This window comes from Poecilia formosa, unplaced genomic scaffold (assembly GCF_000485575.1).
Source record: "Poecilia formosa unplaced genomic scaffold, Poecilia_formosa-5.1.2 Scaffold400, whole genome shotgun sequence".
Classification (NCBI taxonomy): domain Eukaryota; kingdom Metazoa; phylum Chordata; class Actinopteri; order Cyprinodontiformes; family Poeciliidae; genus Poecilia; species Poecilia formosa.
Window position 1 is genome coordinate 455,913 of NW_006800339.1, and position 23,318 is coordinate 479,230.

At 37.4% G+C, this 23,318-nt stretch overlaps 1 protein-coding gene across 1 annotated transcript; it reads right to left on the bottom strand.

The window, feature by feature from the left end:
- Positions 1-16,175: 16,175 nt before the first annotated feature.
- On the bottom strand, positions 16,176-18,493 carry six1a (SIX homeobox 1a). Its single transcript, XM_007576198.2, has 2 exons — positions 17,647-18,493; positions 16,176-16,858 (listed from the first exon to the last, which is right to left on the bottom strand). Exons 1-2 carry the CDS (start codon positions 18,204-18,206, stop codon positions 16,564-16,566), a joined length of 855 nt encoding a protein of 284 aa, XP_007576260.1. The 5' UTR covers positions 18,207-18,493; the 3' UTR covers positions 16,176-16,563.
- Positions 18,494-23,318: the final 4,825 nt, after the last annotated feature.

Here is a 23,318-nt window from a genome sequence, read left to right on the forward strand (position 1 = left end):
ACACAAATTATTACCAACTAGACCAAAAATACTTTTTTGTGTTTTTACAGTGAATGCTCTACATACACTTGGAGAAATTCAGGGTTCATTTGGGAGCGATTTACAAATTCAGGACAGGTTTAGAAAAAAAGTCTCCAATAGAAATGTATAGAACTATGTTTGACATAATATGACAACCTCATCCTCAAATGATGTGGAGGCTGAGACTCTTCAATAGATAGTAAACTTTGATTAACATGTTAAAAGAAATTAAAAATAAAGTAAGAAGCAGAAAATTTTGTGGATGTACAAAAGCATCTGAAACTTGTTCACAGAAATTATAAACTGCTTTAGTAGTTTTGAGAATTTAGATTCTGTTCAGAGAAATGCAGCAGCAAAAATGCAGTTTTAATGTTTTTACAAAAGTAAATCGGTTCGCCTTCGTCAGATGTATTTCTTGTTCCAGTGAGATTTTGCAGCAGCTTTTAGAAGCGATTCGGACAGAAATGCAGAAACTGGGGATATATTCTGTCATGAACACATTTCACATTGTTCGACGCTCCAACAATTCCTCAACTGCTGAGCAGAGATTTGAAAAGCAGAATGCAGCCACTGCGCGTCGCGCTGGAAGAGAGCAAGAGGCTGGATGCTTGGAGCACACAGTTTTTTTATTTGAACAAACATGTTGAGATTCATGGACTAAACACAGATGAAAAGCATTTTTACATTTGAATTACTTCAGTAGTTATACAGTAATCTATCTTTTCTGATGTAAACCTGCCTGAAAAACAGTCAATTCAATTCATCTGAAGGGATGCACAGCAAATAAATCCTCTTTAAATTTAAGAATGCACGTAAAGAAAATTATTTAGATGTATTTCATTCTAGTTGTAGCTGCAACTCAAACCAAAACAATATTTTGCATCTAAAAATCTCCATCAAAGTGACAAAGGTGCTATATTTACTGTCATTTAAAAAATAAATACTGGGAAAGAAACAAAGTTCTTTAAATGTTTGTTCAACTTTCTGTTCAGCTGATAAATGTAGGAAACAAAATATTTCTCATTAAACCTTTAAAAATGGAGACTTTTCCCTTATATGTTCTTTATTTTCCATTTTGTAAAACTAAAATATATGCAGGGATTTTTAAACAAGATTTGGGTTACAGGGTTTTAATAACTGACCTAGTTTTACAAATGGCACAGAGGAAAGAAAAGAACTCCAATAAATCACAAAAACAGAAACTCACATGATTCACTGAGCCACATTAATTATTTGCAACAAGTATTTATATGTACTTGGTTATTTTGGCACCTAGATGCTGTAAAATGCTGACAGTAATGGCTCTGACCTCCAGAAACACTTTCTAAGTTTTTTTTTCTAAAATTGTTTTCAGCCTAGATAAAATCTTATTGATCTTATGACAGAAGTTAAACTCATTAGAGGTTATCATAAAGTCTTTAAGGTGGAAAACATCCAGTTTGGAGGTTAAACCAGTAAAATATTTCTTTACTAGCAGCAAAAGGTGTATTAACTCATTATGTGTTGCAGAAACCAGATTATACTCCAAATGTGAGAAAATGAAGTCAGTTCAGGCCACAGAAAATCTATTTTTAAAGCACATCCAGTAAATTTGCTACTGCCCAGTTTGGCACTATATGGAGATAAATTGGGGTCATAAATTTGCTCAAAAGACAAAATTATTACATTGAAAAAAAAAGAGAAGAGATTTAATTAAAACTGAAAAAAATATTTTGAAATAAAAAAAAACAGAAAATAAAATGCAAAATTTAATTTAAAATTATTTTTAAAATTCAATGTATACTTTCAGTTCCAAAATAATTTTTAAATTTAAAAACAATTTTTCAATTGATTTTTTTTTTTTAACAAACTATGGCTCCAATTTAGCTCCATTTGGGGCGCCATAAGCAAAGAAAAATGTAAATTGTAAATTGCAAAACAAGTTTTATATTGTATTTTAAATAACATAAAATGTAAAAACCATATTTTCTGTACATTGGAATTGACTAATTATACTAAAACTGGGATTTGACTTGGGATTTTTTTCAGATTCTGCTCACAAATAAGAAAAAACTCCACAAACTTATTCTACTCTAAACATAAATTGTTTTAAACACAATTTGAGACTCAGAAAACCTCTAATGTGGAAATAAAAACACAAAACGAGGGTGTTTAAAATGTTTTTTACTATCCTACTGTGGTTACAAATCTTTAGGTTGGCCATTTTGAGGAAAAACGAGTTATAGCGCAACAACCCGGACGTGACGTCAGCAGGATTTCAGCACCATGGACAGAGTCCAGCAGATAAATGTCTCCTGCTTCTTATCACAATCACATATTTTTATGGTAAACTGCTGCTTTATGTTTTATCCACTTGAAGAAGAAGAAGAAGAAGAAGAAGAAGAAGAAGAAGAAGAAGAAGGAGAAGAAGAAGAAGAAGAAGAAAGAAACTTTCACACAAACTTTAAATTTAATTCGTTACGCAGAAGTTTGAACAACTTTACTTTCTTCCTGATCAAATCAGCAGTCTGAATACTTATGACGTAACTTTAACTTAGATGAGACTTTATTGACCACATTGTGTTTCCAGCTTTAAGGAGCTCAGCTGACATTGATTAGTTCCTTTAGTGTTATTATTTTTGTCTTTAAATGAATCCGTTCCGTGACTTGTCTGGAGAAATATGGATCACTGATTGCTCGCATATCGCTGCAGCACAATGCGAGAGCCGATCATTATCTCTGGGGGCTTTTGTTTTGAAAGACGCCGCCAGAAGCCTCGGATTAGAAAGAAAACTCCTGGTGCATTGTGGGATTGCTCGTATTGACACAATGGAGCAGGAAGCTGCCGCTGCTGGAGGTCATTTGGGGGCATGAAATGCTCCTTTGTTTTCCTTTTCTCAGTTGAAATTGTTTTCTTTTCACTGTTATTTTCTGTTTCAACGTAACTTCATAAACACAGTGTTCAGTGTCATGTTATTTATTCAAACTGCAGGGTCACATGAAGTCTATTCTGAGGTAATAATGAAAGAATCAGACCATATAATCTTCCTGCTGACTTATTTTAACATCTATAGATTGTTTTATTTACAGGAAGGAAGAAGTTTATTTTCTCACTATCACTTTCTTATCTACAGTGCTTATAAAGTATTCACCTTTTTTTTGCTTTTACAAATCAAACATGATCAACAAATTTGATTTTTACAAAAAAAGTTCAAAACAATGACAAATAAAAATAGTTATATAAAATATGTGAATCTGTTTTTTATTTAAAATATTACATTTATTTGTCAATAAAGCCTAATTTTGTTGATTGTTAGTTATTTGTATAAAAATGAAAACAAACAAGGAAGGAAGTAACCAGATTGAAAATAAATATTGCATTTATGCTGTTTGGATCTCCTGTTGAGAAAGTGAAAACAAATACAGATTTATTTTGTTTTTGATTTTTGATTTTTTTGTCACTCTTCATTTTTTTAGTTAATAAAGAAAATGTTACTATCAGTCAACAGGGGAGCCAATAATGGTTATGAACACTTCGCAGGAAAGACTGCCACCAAGTGTTCATACCTGGTAATGTGTGCTTTACTTCACTGTGGATTAAATTTAGCCCATTCTTCTTTGCAGAATTGTTTTAATTTAACTAAATTGGAGGCTTTTTGAGAACAACAGGGCTGCCACAACATCTCAATCTGATTTAAGTTTCTACTTTGACTAGGCCTTTAGGTAACTAGGCCGTTCTCCTTGAGGTGTTTTTGGAGAGCAGAATTCATGGTTCCATCAATCGTACATTTTTTCACTATTTCAAAAACGTTTGCCTCATCAGTCCACAGAATATGTTATCATTAGTGCTATCATTAGGGGAGTAAAATTATGTTTTTGTAAAATGTGAGCTGGGCCTGTATTTATTTATTGTGTTTTATTTTTTATTCACCTTCAAAATCTAACATGGAGGCCATTTTTTCCCAGTCTGTCTTTCTTATTGTTGAATCATGAACTCTGACCTTAACTGAGCTTTAGATGTTCTTGTTTTTTTTGTTCTTGGAGTAATTTTACCAGCTCAGTCTCCTGTTTTAACTCTGTTTTTGTAATTAATGGCTCTCGCTATCCTTCAGTGGAGTTTTAGCTTTTTAACCTTTTCCAGACTGATAGATTTCAGCCGCTCTGTCAGTCATCCGTTCTTGAATTTTTTTTTGTGATGTGTTGCTTTTTATGGTCTTCTAGCCATATTGTCTATTTACTTATTATCTATTTAAAATATTCTTTAACTCAGTACAGGACCGAGTTGGGTTGCAATTAGTTACATTTACTTGAGTAACTTTTTTGGGGAAAAAAAACTTTTAGAAGGATTTTACTCGAATAATTTTAGTATGGAATTTCATTACTTTTTACTTGAGTAAAAGTTCTGGATTCTCTATTTGCTGTGAGTAACTTTACTGAATGATATGATTCAATGCAGCTCGGACTACACGCTACATCTCCATTACAAATGTGCACCACGTTTGTAAATATTCCTTAAATGTAGAAAAAAACACTATTCCGCGATTCCGGTATTTGATTAAATAAGAAACGCAGTTAAAATCACACTTGAATGTTTGTTTACGTCATTGAAAACACACAGCGCCATCGTCCTCCAACTACTTCCTGTTGTCTTCTTCTTCGCGCTTTACGCCAGTGATAACATCCGGTTATTGATCAAGTGTTGATCGTGAGGTGCGAAATTTTTTTTTTTTTTTTCATTTCAGTTTTACGAAATAAACCAATTTCGACACGGCCAACAAACTATCTCATGCTAGCGCTAAAACCTTTTATCATAAAACGAGATTTTTTTTTTTTACGAAATTGGAGTTTTGTGACGTCACTTGTCAATCATTCTTGAGTATTTGTCAACAACTGACCAATCGGCGGTCGCAGTTTGTCCCGAAGTACACGCCCCTTACCTGGAGGAACACAGACGGGGTTCATCATTGCTAACGTATTGCGGTGACAGAGATTTCCAGGAAAATAATAGGAAATCATGTAAAACATTTCCAGTGCAATCCCCACAGCTGTTACCCGTAGCGTTTAGAGGCGGAATACAGTTTATTACGTTTCGAAAACCCAAACGGAATCTGGAATAATGCAAGAGATGAATAAAGGCCTACAGCTGACCTCATGTCGGATTGATCGACGGCAACAACCACATGTTCGTCTGATTGAAGGTAACTGAAACATCCCAATTTTTGTCATAACGCAAGTCAAATAAAAGATCAATATATAAAATCAAGTTATGCTTGATTTTATATTCCAATGTTAGTTCTTTGACAGAATGGAAACTATGTGCTGCAGTTTACATTTTTTACACTTAAGCACCTTTTTATGCTAATGCTTAACGCTATTATTTTAAGCCATTACCCACCCGCTTTGTACAAAATGCGTCCGACACAGAACTATCTCCTCCTATCAACATCCAGGGAGACTTTTTGGCTCTCATAATTTTCCTCTGGCTGCGAAAGGCTTGAGCTTTATCATTGATTTCTCTGTTGTTTCTGGAAAAATCACCTTACAGACCTGATGCAGGACTCGTTGGAGAATGTTCTTGCTTGTTGTTTTTGCCTCAGCCTCAGTTTGGCTTATAAGGCAAGAATGAGTCACCAAATATCTGGGATAAATCAGAATCCAAGCTGCTTGAGGTTCAGTGTGAAGCTGCTACAGTCAGCGATAAGTTGGGGTCATATGTCCGCTGTTGGTATTGGTCCACCGTGTCCAAAGGCTGACCAGCTGTTTACTGGCTTCATTATACTGACAAGCTTCATCCACCGCAAAAGCACAAAATCTTACACAGTATTTTTGTCTAGTTTCTCAGTTCATGTGAAATAAGACAAACCTAGCTTACAAGTAAATTTTCAGCAAGAAATAGGAGTTTGTTCGAAGTAAATAGTTGTTAAATATTCATTACAAAGTAGTTCCACTGGTAGACGTTTGATCTTATAACAAGATATTTTTTCCATGTTATAAATTAAATAATCGGCCAGTAGAACTTGTACTTTTTCCTCAATTTTAAATATTGACTTAAACAAGCTCCTATATCTTGCTGAAAAGTTATTGTAGTTTTGTCTTATTTTAAAATGTCCTAAGATATTTGCACCAGAAACTGCAATGGTAATATTTTGTGTTTTTGCAGTGTGGAGATGCATGTGCAGTGCAGTCCAAGGACAGTTTCAGGAGCTCCATATTTCTGTATAAATATCATGTTTTATTGTTCTGATGTCATATATTTCTGATTCTTCTCAGCTGTAAGCAATTAATATAAAATAAACAGAAAAAAAATTTAATTGTATAACTCTGGATGCAATGAATCTCTATAATGTAGAATTTTTTTTACTTTTAGAACTGAATTAGTGAAATTAATTAATGTTCAAACAATTTCTAATTTGAACATTAGAAATGTTCAAATGTTCAATGTCAGCAGATCACTTTTTGATCTGCTGACCACTGATCAAGCCACGACTGTCTGATTCTGATCTCTGATTTGTGCGTCTCTACGTTCTGCTGTAAGCCATTAACAAAATTAACAGAAAAACACTTAATATATACAATATATCACTCTGTATGCAATGAATCTATAATGTAGAAGTTTTTAGTTTTTTGAGCTGAATTACTGAAATTAATTAATAGTCCAACAATTTTCTAATTTATTGATTGATATTGATTTTATCTACTCTTGTTTTATTGTGTTTTGAACTGAGTATTATAGTTTATCTTAATTATCTCTGATATTTAGCACTTTGTTTCAGCTGTGGCTGCTGTTAAAGCGTTTTATACGTAAAACTGTTGTTATTAATGATGTCCTAATGACTTTGGTAATTAATATTTGATCGAAAATAAGGGAATTTCACACAAATCAGCCGCGACCAACCAGATACCTGTACATGCAATAACACAGTTTGACCACAAGATGTCATCCGAGGGCTGTAATAGTGAAGTCTGTCGATCTTTGACAATAATAATAATAGAATATGGTTTTTTTATTATTTAAACATGGTATTACTTTTAGTAACGAATTTTAATTTGATCTCAAGAACAATAATAAAAGAATTTCAAAAACATGATTTATTTTCCGCCTTTCCTTCTGTGTCCCGTTAAACCAGCTGCAGCTTCAAGAGTTTTCCCCCTCCAAGTGTAAATGAGAGTACAACATGACTGGGAGGCTGGTGTGAAAGTACATGTGTAAAGACGTGTGGAGGCGGAGTAACGGCACCAGTTGGGATTTTAAAGGTCTATATTTAAACGATCTGGTCTCCGGTTTCTGCAGCTGTTGCCAAGTTTAAGTTCAGTGATGTTCCTGGTTCACATAGTTCACATAAACCTGCCAAACTCCAAGGTGCAGAGAGAGGGACTGTAGGACAGACTCCTGTGTTACTTTTGGCTCACAAAGCATCAAACTGCTGCGGTGTCACAAGATAGAAGCACTTGTAAAGTTGAACATTTACACCATGTACTTTCAAATCTTCCAGATCACAGGCACGACTGAAGCGCACCACCAAAAATCGATCCAGAAATATAAATGAAAACGTTGCAGGATTTTGCAGAAATACGAAGAGAACAGAAAAAATGCAGAAAAATATTGTTTTCTTTGCATGGATTGCATGGATTATGTTACCAGTTTACAGAAAACTGCTAGTTCAAACAATGTTTCTTGATGGCAAAGACTTGTTGACTCATCCTCATGAGTCATCTTGTTTTATGCAGTTTTTTCCTGAAGACAACAGTTTCTGTCTGAAAATGATCATTTTCCCGATTTATCTAACCTACAGGCTGATGAAGCAGCCTGGAGGTTATAGTGAACAATACTTCTGGTCACTATAACTAGACCAAAAATAATTTTGGTCTAGTTATAGTGCTAATATCTTGGTTCACATTAAAGCAGACAAACGAATTTAAAAGTAACTTTTCAGGAAGATATATGAATAGTACTTTAAAATTGATGAAAAAGTAGTAGATCCACCGACTATTTCCCTTATAACAACATTTTTCTCATTTCTTATTATTATTGATTTCAGTAAAATCCTAATTCTTGCAGAAAAGTTGCCAGTAAGTGAGTGTTCTTTGATTTCAAGATATTTGCACTGGAAACTAGACCAAAACTACTTGGTAATATTTTATTTTTGCAGTGTGGTTTTTTTGTTTTTTTGGGGTTTTTTTTGCAAATTTTCTTAAATCTGCAAAAACACACGGTTTCTGTCTGAAAAATATAATTTCCACGACTTGTCTTGACTCCAGGCAAGTGAAACTGTAACTAAGACCTTCCAAACTGACCCACATCCAGCTCTAGAAGTGAAAACCTACCCATATCGTAAACAGTTCATCTAAATATTATAAAGCCCAACCAATTGACCATCTCAGCTTGTAATTTGTGAGCAGCTTTTGGTGGATTTATCTGTGTGTCTGCTGAAGAAGCGCCTGTGTGCCCGGTGGCAGCTCCGCTCCTAATAACAGAGCTTAGCTGGCATACCAGAGCGCATGGCAGGTTGGTGTAGAGCCTGGTAATTACCAGCACCCGCTGACACCATGCTGCAAATGCCCCGCTCAGCTGTGGCAGCACCAACATTCGGCCCCCAGGTTCGTTCCTGCCCCCGTAGGGGACGGAGGAGAACAGACTGGAAACGGGGAAATTCACATCAAATAGGCCTGTAATAAATAATTAATCAAATAATCGCATGATGAATTAAAAGAAATTCAATAATTTTCATTTGCTTGATTTATTGATTTTCTCTTTTCTCTCTCTTTTTATCAAAAACTGAAAGATAAAAGTCTTCTGTTTGGTGCTTTGGGCTCAAATATCCATTTAATTTGTTGTTTCTGTTGTTTTCTTTATTTATTTAGGATATTTCAAATGTCTTCCAGTTCCTGTGTTTAAACATCCATCAGAATTTAAAGTTTATTTATCTTTCAGAATGTGTCCCATTATTACTATTATATTATTTGAAAATTATCTAAAATGATCGAAGTGAGGCTAGAAATGCCACATGACGAGTAGAACAAATATACAACATTTTATTCTTTTTATCTTAAATGCAAATTGTGTGTATTTTTTGTTCAGTTTTATACTGCTCTGACTGTGGTGTTTTTATCAGGAAATGTCCTTTTTTTAAAATATGTGTACTAAAGTTAACAATTAGTTGACGTTTATTTCAATAATCGATTAATCATTGTGTACTGAATGACCATTTAAAAGCTTTCTCTGCCATCATCTCAGGAACATTTATCTGGATGGGAACACTGCAAAACACTAAATCTCACCAAGTATTTCAGTCTAGTTTTAAGTGCAAATATCTTAGTGCACTTGAAAGTAGAATAAAATAACTTAGAAGTAACATTTCAGCAAGAGATGGAGGTTTATTATAAGTAAAAATTCCTTTATACTGATGAAAAAATTTTACTTTCACTGGCAGATTGTTTCATTTGAGATATTTTTCTAATATAAGTGCCAGTGAACTAGTAGGTTTTTTTTAAATCAATAGTAAGGAATTTTTTTACTTAAAACAAATTCCTATATCTTGTTAAAAAAGTTACTTGTAATTTACACTACAAAACACAAAATCTTACCAAGTTTATCGGATCCATGTTTTAGTGCAAATGTCTTGAAATAAAACAAAACCAACCTAAAAGTAACTTTCCTCAAGATGTTTTAAGTCAATAATCCTTTAATATTGATGGAAAATTAACATAATCTCCACTGGTAGATTATTTCACTTATGATATTTTTCTGATGTTTTAAGTGAAATAATCTGCTACTGAACTAATACTAATTATTTACTTAAAATACACTCCTACATCTCGAAGAAAGTTACTTTTAGGTTGGTTTTGTTTTATTTGTGAGTTGACTCTGCGTGGTTAGATTTTGTGTTTTTGCAGTGCAGCTCTGGAGACAAAAGGAGTTTCTGTGTGGATGAACCCTGGAGAAAAAATCCTGCGGGGCTGGAGCGGAACGTTTATTTTGCTTGTTTCACATATTTAGTTGGCTGAGGGGTTCACCAAACCCGGGACGTCCTTTTTGTTTCTCCCTGCTCCGTCTTTCTGTCCTGGTCCGTTGTGTTTTCTCCCGCTCTCATCTTCCGTCATCTACAGGCTAAAATTGGCCCAGCAGCTTTTCTCTGCCGGACCTTTTGTCCCAGCTCAGGGAGACGTTTGGCACACAGAGGATCGTGTTACAACTTTCATTTCCTGAATGTTTTTCTTTCTTTTTTCTTTTTTTTTTTGTAGGGAAACCAACCGGGGTATTTCATCCCACCCTGCAGTATGAGGATGAATAACAAGGGAGGGGGAAGATGGCAGCTCGGATTCAGGCTGATGTCACTCCTGCATCGTCAAACAAAGTCCAAACTTTGTGTGGCTGCAGGGTCCTTGTGAAGGGTAGCTGCGGTTTGGGCACCATCGTGTTGGAGCGGCGGGCGGGGGGGCTGTTACTCGAGCTGTTTGTGAGCCTGAAGGATGGATGATGCGATGCCCTCAGGAGTGTGGGATAGATTTCATAATCCCATCTACCACACCGCTTCCTTTTGTTGTGTCTGCACAAAGACATGTCTGGCTCCCCTCGTTGCATGTTCACGTTATTGTCCAAAAGGACAAAAAAACAGCAGCTTATGTTCAAGATATTACTGAAATATTACTGTACACTGTAAAAAACATCAAATCTTTCCAAGTATTTTTATCCTGGTTTCTGGTGGAAATATCTTTGGAGACCTGAAATAAGATAAAACCAACTTACAAGTAACTTTTCAGTCAGTAATGGGAGTTTGTTTTAAGTAATTAATTCCTTAATATTGATGAAAAGTACAAGTTTCACTGGCAGATTATTTTACTTATAACAAGAATTTTTACCCATGTTATAAATGAAATAATCTGCTAGTGGAACTAACACTTATTCATCAATATTAAGGAATTATTTACACAAAATAATCCCCTATTATCTTGCTGAAAAGTTAGTTGCAAGTTTATTTTGTCTTATTTGAACTGTAATAAGATATTTGCAGAATAAATTAGACCAAAAATACTCAGTAGGTTTTGTGTTTTTGCAGTGTGAACATATTTTTCTTTACAGTAATTTGAATTTCTACGTGTGATTTAACTAGGTAATCCAGTGTCAGTGACTAACATTTGTCCTTTTTTTGTGTTTTTTCTCTTCTTCCATTCTTTTTGTCTCTTTCCTTCTTTATGTATCACCTCTGAAAGTGACATTTGTTTTTCTCGTAAAGCTTTTCTGATCGCATCCCGGGGCTAAAGTCACTGTTTTGTCTGACTCTCAGAGACTAATGACACTGACGAATATCATCTTACAGTTGAGGGATCCAAAAATATAGATATCTGACTCTCGGCAACCAGAGATGAGCTTTGTGCCGGTGACGGTTGGTCATGTGATCCTCTGCCTCCCGGACACTTTTCATCTCTGCACGTCCGTTATTGACAGCTAAAGCACGTCTTATCTTGCTTTATGAGTTTCCATCCTCTCTCTAATACGTTTTTTTAACATTTCCCTCCATCATTTGGAGGACATATATAACTGGTCTTTATTTGACGCGTAACATGCTATTTAACACCCTTATATTTGGGTTTTTTCCTTTCGGCGTCCTTCCTCCTCCTCTTCCTCTTGGTTTCTGAACTCCAGGTCAGCCATCACTCAGAGGAGTGGAAGAAGGAGATAAATATTTCTTTCAGCCGTGTCACATGGAGGCTTCCTGAATGGCTTCCTGCTGTCTTTGGCTTGCAGCCCTTCGTATCGGCGCAATTAACATTTTCCAAAAAAACGTCAAAGATTTATGGTATAGAAATTTAACTGTTTAGTTAGTGTATGGGATTTACTTTGATCAGTTCTGTTTTCTTAAGAAACATTCAGGAACATGCAGTCACACACACTCACACACACACACAGCCAGGAGCATTGTCAGATCCATGCATCATTGGTAAGAAAATCTCTCTGCCCCCCTACCTTCCACACCACCACCTCCACCCCTCTGAGGCAGACCTGAAAAGATCCTTTTGTCCCTCATCACCCACCCAAACCCTCCCGTCTCCCTCACCCACCTCCTCTCTCTCTTACACACACACACACACACACACACACACACACACACACACACACACACACACACACACACAACCCTCATGCAGTTTCTGGTTATAGATACCTGGGACAGTCTGTTTTTTCTTCTTTCTTTAAAGGTGACCTATTAAACTTCCTCAAGAAGTCCATGAGCGATACAAAACATGTTCATAACATTTTTTTACACTAGATAATGCTTAGATAATTATATTTTAGTCAGAATGATCTGTTTTAGAGCCTCCTGTCACTTTAAATCCAAATAATCCGCGGCTTGCCACACTCCCCACGTGAAAATGGCTGCAAACAGATTCAAAATTAGACAACTGTATGTATCTGAAAAGCAGAAGTAGAGCCTGCTGCACAACCAACAAGAATGCAGCAAGTGGTTTCTTAATGGCAAGTTAGGAACAAAACGCTCACTACAAAAACACATTGAGTTTTTCTTTTTGGTCCACTCTTTAGTGCAAGTATCTTAGTGGACTCAAAAAACTGACTTTCAGCAAGACATGAGGTGTTGTTTTAAGTCAGTAATTTTTTAATACCTATGAAAATGTGAACTAATCTCCACTGGCAGATTATTTCACTTATAACAAGACCCTTCACACAAAGACATTTTCACTAGAAACATGACTAAAAATACATGATATGATTTGGTGTTTTTGTCAGGATGGGAGGAGTTTTGTTTGTGTTGCTCAAAAAGACAAAAAAAACAAAACAAAACAGCAACTTTGTGGAAAATATTACAGAATAAATTATCTTAAGAGGAATTATTGACTTAAAACAAGCTATTTTTTCTTGCTCAAAAGTTACTCGTACATTAGTTTTGTCTTTTTTCAAATGTACTAAGATATTTGCACTGGAAACTGGACCAAAAATACTTTGTAACATTTTGTTTTTAAGGTGAACCAACAACAAAAACACTTGTCTTTTCCAGCAGCCATTGTAAAGCAGGAAAACCAGCTGAGTCAATGTGTTGGAGTTCTGTTTGGGTTGCTAGGCAACGGGGCTGGGCTTCTGGGGTTGCTAGGCAACAGTGCAGCACCAATGGAATCCGACTTAACAATCGGGAGGTTTTTGATTCGGCTCATTTTCCAGACACCAAAAAAAAAAAAAAAGAACTTATTGCCAAAAAATATTTCTGGGTGTTTTTTTTTTTTTTTTTTTTTTTAAGCTCTTGGATTGTTTTTAGAAGCAGTAGAAAACTAAATGAAAGGACAAAAACGTTCAAAATGTAAATTTCCATGCAGGCAAGCAGTTCAACCTAAAGAAAAAGAAAATCTCCTCAGCTTTGCAGTTTTCTGGATGCTCCAGAGGAAACACTGACCTGAGCGGAGGTGGACGGCGTAGGCCACTCTCCATGTTTATTTGCACACGTCAGGGCCCTTCCTGCTGCTGATTTAGAGCCACTGCCACTTACGCCGAAATACCCTGCTGATGACTCGCCGTCTGTTTGCCATCAGCAGCTGTTGTCGCCGGCTCCGGCCGGCTTCAGGGTGACGCGAAGCTCCAGCTTTGGTCTTCTTCCACTTGCACTTGTTGCTCGTCTGAAGAGACAAAAACAACAAAGTGGAGCGGAGACAGCAGAGAGATGCTGATGCGGAAGCAGAGGATCTGAGCTTGATTAAAAGAGTTTCCATGAGAGATTGATTTCAGTCTCCTGGACTTCCTGGAGGAGACGCTGCCTGTCGTCCAGCACCAGAGTTAGAGTTTAATCCTCACAGCGTCTGGAAATCTGCCGGCCATGTTTTCATTACATTACGAGGAGTGATCATGATTCTTCATGATCACCTGGCTTTTAATTCATCCAAACCTGAAGAAACATGCAGCACTTCTGCATCAGAAGGAATAATTTATACATGGAATCTCATACAGCTTAACCAGGATTCTCTAGTAAGAGATTTTTAATCTCAGTGGGATTTTAGTGGTGAAATAAAGGTTAATAATAATATCTATCATTATCCACATCACACTACATTACAGATCAATGCATTACTGACAAAAACAACCTGAATTTTATGTACTTCCTACATTTACTCAGAACATAGCTGAAAAAGTAACAGAAGAAATGAATGATTTAGTAGCTATTGCTGAGAATATTTGCAAGAATAAAAAATTATGTCCAAAATTAAGAAAAGAAAATCAGCTCCATGCAGTTGTTAGTCAGAAAAGCTTGAAAATGCTACCAAAAGCAAAAAAAAAAAAAAAATCCAAACATTTAAAATAAAAATGCACCCTAATAACTGTTTTTTTTATATATATATAACCTTGCTTATTTTTGTTGGAGTGAATGTCAGTGAATTATAAAATTAGATCTTCCTCCCAGTCGTTTGAGTTTCCTGTTTCCTTATCGGTTGAATCCAGCAGCAAGAAATTGCTCAACTAGAAAACCTCAATTAATGCTTTTAATTTTATATTTCAGGCTTCTTTGACAATATATTCATCCTAAATCCACTAAAGAGCATTGACGCACATCCTTCCCCCCAGCAGAGTTAAAACTCTAAAACAATAACTTCTCCCAACAAACGGCGTAAATATTTACATCCATGTACAACTTTACTGTTGCACAGTTTCTATTGTCACTAATTATAAATATTCTGTCATTTAAAGCTCAAATAGACATGAATTTTTTTTTTTTTTTTACATTTTTTAAATTAACCAACTCAGTTGCAAAGTCCTCTGGTCTGTTTTTATAACTCTATGTATGTTGAAGTTTTGTTGTTACTGTACAGTATTTCTATGCTTTATTATGTTTATATGTATTTTTTCTTACTGTTTTTGTGAGTCTATTTGCTTTGAATGTCACTTTGATCCTTCAGTAAAGGATATTTCTATTCTTCCATTTCCATTTTTGTTTTGACATAGTGTCAAGATTATTTGTAATTGATATAAAAATCAACTAATTTTGCTCTTTAAATTGAAATTTGTAGTGTAAAGCATGGTGGAAAACCATGTTGGTTTAACCAGAAAATTCACTAAATTATATAAAATAAAAAATTCTGCATGTCAAATATTAAGTATTTCTTTTTCCTCACCGTCCTCCTTGTGACGTAAAAGTTTGTTTTGTTGCAAGAATCACGAGTCTTATGATGCATCTGTTTTGTTTTACAATATTTTACATGAAAACAATCTGAGTTTAAAACCATCTAATCTGAGTTTGTGCTGCTGCATCTGTAACATTTAAACATCATATGAGATTACGTTTACACTTACAGAAAGATATAAATGATGCTGAAAGCAACGACTTCCTGAGGACGCAGCGAAGCAAAAGGCTCCGTTGGTTCTGCAGGAGCAGCGACAGCAGCAGAGGAAAAGCCTGGAAGAGAGTGAGGCCTCTGGGATGCAGAAAACAGCCTGAGGCCCCCTCCGCTGCAGCGGTGGGTGCTGCAACCCCTCTGCATGCAATCTTTGCAATCAGGCAGTGAGGCAGGCAGCGACTGTTTCAGATTATGCTCAGGAAATCCTCGGTGCTCTCTGCTCAAAACAATTTACCCTGACATGAGCAGGGAGGAGAGCAGGCGGTGGGGCAGGGGGCTGCAGAGCTGGAAGTATTATTATTATTATTATTATTATTATTATAATGCCAGAATTAATAATAAATACTTTGTGGCATTTTGATTTAGTAATGCAATTATATTAGTTGTGNTTATTTTATTATTACTAGGTTTTATTTGCTTGTATGTTCCTGTAAAGTGTCTGAGGAGCGGAGTGGCTCTTTCCCATGGCCCCGGAACCGACAGAATAAACTCTGAGAGAGGAAAGGAAAACATGGTAACAAAAAGTCAATGATCCGCAGAGGAAAATGACGAGAGACGGACAGAAAAAGAACCCCTCCTGTAGCCAAACATGCGTTATGGAGCAGGCTGGGTATTCAATTAAAAAAAGAAACGAGCTGGTTCCTGTGTACACAGCGACAGGCAGCTGCTGATGTTGACTCCCTTTTGTGTGAATCTGAACCCACGTCCTTCATAATTTGTTGATTAAATAGTAAATAAACTCTGTCCAGAAAAATAATTCCAAATTTTCCTGAATTCTATTTTAAAATACTGTTTTTAGCTTTCTTAATCCAAACTAAATGCACAAATAACACGGAGACAGATGCATTAATTTTGTTTTATTGGAAACTAATTACCATGGCTCTATTGAAAACGTTTCCTCCTAGTTTCCATCGCAAGAGGTTACTATAATTGTTTTTGTTGTTTTAACAAAATATCATAAATTAAGCAGGTGGTTGATCCTGTTAAGTGTTTCATGAGTTAAGAGGGAGTTTTCAGGAAAAACAAAAAATAAAACATCCATTCAGCGGATGAAGAATAAGCGCATTAAGGAGTTTTGCTCTAACCAAAATTTAACGACAGACAGTCAGTCTATATTATAAGGTAGGCTACTATAGAGTTATTTTTTCATACATGTCTTCAATCTGATCCACGCGTCAGTTCTTTCTCTTCGGTTGTTTTGGTTTTTCCGGTTTTATCATGGCGGGCTCTTTAAGAGCCCAAATCCACAAGACTGGAGGTTAGAGGTCCCAACAAGGAGTCCTGCAGCTGGTGCGGGTGTCCGTGCATGCCGTGCACCGGCTGTGGGGCCCCCAGCCCGGACATGGGGTAAGCGGAGGCCCCGGGGTGGCTCATGTTGCCCTGGAGCAAAAGCGCAGAGTTCTGGTCGGGGCTCTGGGGCGGAGAAAACTCGTCCTCCGAGCTGGACATGAGAGACTTTCCTCCGTCCAGAGGGGACAGCTGGTTCTGTTTGTTGCTGCCTGCGTTGCTGTTCTCGCTGTTCTCTCTGGAAATTACCAACAAACAAACAAAATAAAAAGGCAGAAAAATGTTAAATTATGTGAAAAGAAAGACATTTTTACTATTTAATGTTCAACAAACCTTTCTTTAAAAAAAAAATCCACTATGATTCTGATTACTAATCCACCTAAAAAACAAATTTCTTATTATTCTAATTATTATTTCATTTGGTAAATTGATCATTTTGTTGTTTCGTCCCTATTCGATTAATCGCAGGAGCTGTTCAATTTACGAAGTGGTATACAAATAATAAAAATAAACAAAATAAACCTTTTTCACATTAAATAAATCATATTTCTAAAGTCACTTTAGACCTAAACAAACATCTGAAGGGACTCAGCTGACACAAAAATAATATTTACTCAGCTTCATTCCCACAATCACATGACCTGTCCTGTTTTTAATTAATCTGAAATAAAAATGTTAAAAAATAATTAAAATGATGACCAATACTTCACTAACTCTCTTATAATAAGCACCATTTTACCTCTTTTTATTGTGTTTTGTCCTTTATGTTGATGCTAAGTCAGAATAACGTCCAGACACTGAAAGCTGAAGTTACTTTGAAAAAAATTGGAAACATTTCTATGAAATCTGAGGTGTTTCCTGTATAATTCCGGTAATAAGAGGCGCTGTCTTCAAAATGCTAACAGAAGAAAACCGTATTAGATTTAATCTTCCATGTTTAAGCGCTTTTAACTACAGCATGAACTTGTTTTTTAGCTTTTTTTTAAATGTGAGAGCAGTTTTGTGCTCCGTGGCAGCTGAACGCACCTCTCCTTGGCCTCGGCGGCTCTGTCCCTCTGCCGTCTGTTTTTGAACCAGTTGCTGACCTGCGTGGTGGTCAGTCCCGTGGCCTCTGCCAGCTCCCTCTTTTCCCGCGGGGACGGGTACGGGTTGTGCGTGTACCACTCCCGCAGGACTCCCCTGGACTTCTCCTTGAAGCAGTAGCTGGTCTCCTCGCCGTCCCAGATCGTGCGCGGCAGCGGGAATTTCCTCCGGACCCGGTACTTCCCAACGGCTCCGAGCGGCCGGCCGCGCAGCTTCTCCGCCTCCACGTAGTGCGCCTTGAGCCAGAGCTGCTGCAGCTTCGGGTGGTTGTGCGGGGAGAACTGGTGGCTCTCCAGGATTTTGTAAAGCTCTCTAAAGTTCCCGCGGTGAAACGCCACCACCGCCTTGGCTTTCAGGACGCTCTCGTTCTTGTGGAGGTGATCGCAGGCGGGCAGAGACCACAGGAAGCGACCGAGCCTCTCCAGGTTCCCTCCTTGCTGCAGCACCTCGCAGACGCACGCCACTTGCTCCTGCGTAAACCCGAAGGACGGTAATATCGACATGATAAGCTCCTCCACCGAAAACCCCTGCAATCCAAAGCGATTTCAGATCGTCCCGAAGCTTCTTAAATCCACCGCAGTACCGTCCACCCTGCGCAGATCTGTGCGGGCAATCCGCTCCTCCGCAACCCCTGATGCGCGCAGCAGATTGGGATGTTGATTGTTGGGACAATTTGTTCCTGTTGGAGATATGTCAGACTTAAAGGGAGCCTGTGCGTCTTGATGATTGGCTCTCCCTCTGCCCTGCACCCTGTACAGCAGAGCAGGACTGAGTTTGCAGCTCCGTTTCCTCCCCAGAGGCAGTGCGTCAGGGGCTGAAATAGGAGCGCAGCCCACCTCCCGCCCCCACAGTCCCTCTGCCTCTGCAGCTGAGGGAGCAGAGCGGCACCTAAACACAAATCAATTATTACACAGCTCTTAAAAACACACTCTAGATTATAACTTCTGAAAAATAATGATGCATGCCACGGAGGTGAGTGAAAAACTCCCCTCAACACAGACCATGAAAGGATCTGTGACGTCTACAGCTATAAATAGGGATACAAACGAATAAATAATCGATTATATTAATGTTGAATGCACGATGTGATGGAGATGAACAACTTAAGAGAACTGTCTTCTTCCAGAATGTGTAGCTTTGACCCGTTTACTGCTTAATGTGGTCCAAACTAAACACAAGCAAATTGAGTATTTTGTTGTTTCCTCCCTATTCGATTAATCGCAAGAGCTGTTTATTTTATGAGGTGGTATAACTTAATAAGTTCCTATGATAGGTGGGTCCATTACGCGCTTATTTATGAGCAACCTATACAACCTGCCAAAGGAGTTATGGGCCATAGACCACCAGAAGGAAATCAGCCACTTAAAGTGAGAGTGTGCGCATGTGTGAGTCTGAGAGGCTGGTATAAAACACCACATGGTTAAAAACTGCAAGATTTAGCAAAAAAAATTGGGTGAGTATCTTCATTTGGGAAAATCCAGGATGCGTTTATGTAAAGAAATTAAACAAAGAGTGAGATGTGAAGTGCTGATGGGATTTTTCTAATGCGTGTAAAACTGAAGAACAGGAGAAATAAATGAATTTCTGCGTCACCGCATGACTTTTCCCTCTTTGCCTGCTGGGCGCATTTATATTTCAGAGATTAGACGGGCACCACACTGGCTCCAGTGTTTTCTGTGGGCTGAAACACTAAACCAATCCATTAGTAAATGAGTTCTGAGCCACACTGGTTCTTGGTGGTGCAGTTGTTGGTTTGAGCCTCACGGATCACGTTTCTTTATCTGCACCAAAAGTCTGAAACAGAACTCCCCTTCAGCATTCATGCCGCATAACTGTGCGCTTTATTGAGGGTTTTTATTTATGTATCCTTCTCCAAAATATTTTAAAACTCATTTTATAGAAGAGGTTAAAGCAGTTTTCAGGTATGAATGAGTTAAAAGACGTATAAAGGATAATATAGTGCTTGTTTATTATTCTAACAATTTATAAAGAAATTATATATGTAAAAAACCATTTGAATGAAGGGAGAGCTGACAAACATAACCAGAATTAAATATTTCTGGTTTACAATAAGGCTCCATTTATAGATGGCTGATAATAAATATTATCAATTAATCTATATAAACACTTTATAAATCATTAGTAAGTGTTCATTATGCATTAAGTAAGGGTGAGAAGGAGATTATATCCTAAAATTTACATTTACAAATGCTTATTGTGCTTAAACGGTCTGAAATGTTTAGTATGACACTAAATAGAAACCACAGGTTTTGTCTCCTCCTCACCATTAGTTAATCAATTAAGTCGATTAATCAAGTGTATTTGTGCAGAACATTTCAGCAGTTCAATGTGCTTCACATCATAAAAACACCAAATAAAAACACCACATAAAAATGAATTAAACCTACACACAGTGAACAATTGAGAAACTTTACATTTTCACCACCGCCACCATCAAAATCATCAATACACGTTCAACATATTGGTCAATGCTCCATTTATTAATGCATAATAAACGGTTATTAATGATTTATAATTTGACTTAATACAAATATCTATGAAATATTTATTAGCCATCTTACTGTAAAGTGATAATGGATTCACAATTTTATACATGTGTTTTTTTTTGTAAAATTGTTGGAAAAATACTAAATATATTAATATGTTTCATTTTATTTCTTTTAAGAAATATTTTTTTAATATAAAATTTTGTTTCAATTAGGAGAATTTTTTTTTTAATTTTTTAATTTTTTATTTTTTTGCGTGCATAAAACTAGGTGTGAAATGCGCGTGTTTGCGCAGGACACGTTGCGTGGACTGCAGTGGGCTCCGGCTGCGTCTCGGCTGTGTAAAACCTCAGTGCTTCAGTAAATGAGCTGTCTGATGAGCGCCTCTCGGGTTTCTCTAATATCTCTACCACATTGCGCCGCGCCTCCTCCTTTAACCCCCGCAGCCCGGGGGGCCAGATTATTTCAAGATGTGGACTCTCCGCCTCCTCCACTGCGGCGGCCAGCGCTGCTTCTCACAACCCGGACACGTAAAGCAATCCCGGGGCAGTCGATCACTCGGAACTGCTCTCAGAAAGAGGCTTACATGCAGAAAGGATTCATTTCTCCCCCTCTCTTCTCTCTCTGGACTCTTTATTAACTTTTAAAAAACGGACACAATGGCAGCTTTTGTGCTGCTGAAATCTTAGATGTTCAGATTTTAGGGAGTCAGAACATTTTCATCGTGAAAAAAGAGTAAATCAGCCATTTATCCTAAAGTGGTTTTCACAGATTTAAGATGGGCATGAAATTGTTTACAGAAATCATAGTGATAGTCAAAGTCTTTTTTATTTTTTTATTTTTGCAATTAAAAAAGGAGACGATGAAAGATGAATTAAAAAAAAGGAAATCAGCTCTTAAAAATGTCACCCTGAAAAAAGTATTTTTCTTTCTTTTTCTTATTTTTTATGAATGAGCACAGCTTTAATGAACCATATCTGATAGCAGATAGCTTTAGACTCAAAACAAACATCCGTCCTCAAGTTTTTCTTAACCATTAAACGTCTTCTATCATTTATTTCCCTAAGTAAAATGAGCAAATAGCGCATCATTTTTGCTATTTCTAAGAAAAATAATTAGAAATGTTGAAGTGGAGACATCCAGAGAAGAGGGAAAAGTGCAGCTCCTTCCATCAAAACAAAACACAACTGTTGACATGAGTGAGTTAAATGAAATTGGAGCTGCAATTATCAGCTTAACAGAGTTTCCTGTCATGTTGGAAAATTAGACCTGGTACAAGTGCGCTGGGGTTAGAGCCCCCCTTCCTGCACCATCAAAATCATTACGCATTTCCTCAGAGGGCCCACCTCCACAAATATGCAATTAAGAGGCGGCTTTTACAGAGCTCTGCCTCGGTAAACACACCCCGGGTGTGCAGATGAGGACATTTGTTTTAAAGAGGCTCCGTTTTCTGGCTGCAGGGCTGATAAATAAACAAACGAGGCAGGCGGACAAACACAAACAAACAAAATGAAGGATTTAAACGCGGCTGAGATGAGATGTGGGTGCTGGCAGGGAGGGGGCGCTGTGCAGTCACAGTCGTTCTCCGGGGTTGTTGCCGTTTGAGGAGTCGTGCGGCAGCTGTGATCCTCTCTGGTCATCCGGGCTCCTGCTCCTGTTACAGCCTGCTGGTTTCTCTTTGGGAAACACCTCTGACGGCCCTGATGCTGCCTCACAGCTGCTGCTGCCTCCTCCTCCACACATGCACGCTTAAAACTGTCCGCATGAGTTATGCTTTCTGCCCCATGCCATCCAGGACAAATCGGTGAATCATGCGCTGGTTGCATGCTTGCAGCTGAGTGACGGGCGACAGCAGATAGTTGCTAGAGTCAGGAAACCTCCCAACTACTGTCCGATAGTTAGAGGTGACCTACTGAGAACAGTTTAGGATCCACACAAAACATGTCTGTCACATCTTTTATTTTTACACAAAATCATTCTTTCACTGCAAAAACACAAAATCTAACCAAATGTCTTTGGTTGAATTTTTAGTGAAAATATCTTTGTACATTAAAATGAGACAAAACTAACTCAAAAGTAACTTTTTAACAAAATGTAGAAGCTTGTTGTAAGTAAATAATTCCTCATTACTTCCTCTGGTAGATTATTTCACTTATAAAAATAAATTTTCACATCTTATATGAAATAATCTACCAGAGGAACTACAACTTTTTCAATATTAAGGAATCATTGATTTAAAACAAGCTTGCATTGTTAAAGGGTCACTTGTAAGTTAGTTTAGTCATATTTTAAGTATACTAAGATATTTGTGGTAGAAATTAAAAAACAAAAATAGACAAGATTTTGTGTTTATACAGCTGTTTTGTTGCCTCTTGTCACTTTAAATCCAAATAAGTTGCTTCTGGCCACGCCCCCTACTCCATGTATACACTGGCACAAAATGGCTGCTAACAGATGCGCAATTATGCAACCGTGCATCTTAGAAAAGCAGACATAGAGCCTCCTGCACAACCAACAACAATGTAACAAGTGGTTTCATTGGATGGTAAATGAACAAAAAAGCGTTTGTCTTTTCCAGCAGCCATTGTACAGCGTATATAACGGTTGACTGAACCGTTATATGCGCTGTACATATACAGCGGGGTTGCTAGGGGTTGCCTAGCAGCCCCTAGAGTTCTGGAGTTGCTAGGTAACTGTGCATTAACCATAGACTGGGACTCAACAATCTGTTTCTTTTTTTTAAATGGCTCGTTTTCCAGACACCAAAAACAAACAAACAAAAAATTACTTACTGCCAAAAAAAACAACCCAAGCTTTTTGTAAACGCTTGGTTTGTCTTTACAAGCAGTAGAAATCAAAATGGAAGTATAAAAACATATAAAATGTGTATTTTGTGTAATACTTTCCCTCTAAAGCAACATAATTTGATTCTGCCGCTGAGTATCGGAGCAAACAGACGATGTTTCTGGCAGAACCAGGTTGGTTAAAAGTGGTGGGTCTGCAGCCGGCTGGTACCCGCTGACCCCCTGCCCTCTCATTAGTGGGACGTAGAGTGGTGGAGTACCTTGCTCCCCAGGTCATGTTACATGCGGCTTGCAGTCTGCTGCG

Excerpts from the sequence above, each read along its gene's own strand:
- six1a (XM_007576198.2), bottom strand. The coding sequence starts at position 18,206 with ATGTCGATATTACCGTCCTTCGGGTTTACGCAGGAGCAAGTGGCGTGC. Across the intron at positions 16,859-17,646 it reads GCCGCCGAGGCCAAGGAGAG|AGAGAACAGCGAGAACAGCA; the intron begins GTGCGTTCAGCT and ends GGTAATTTCCAG.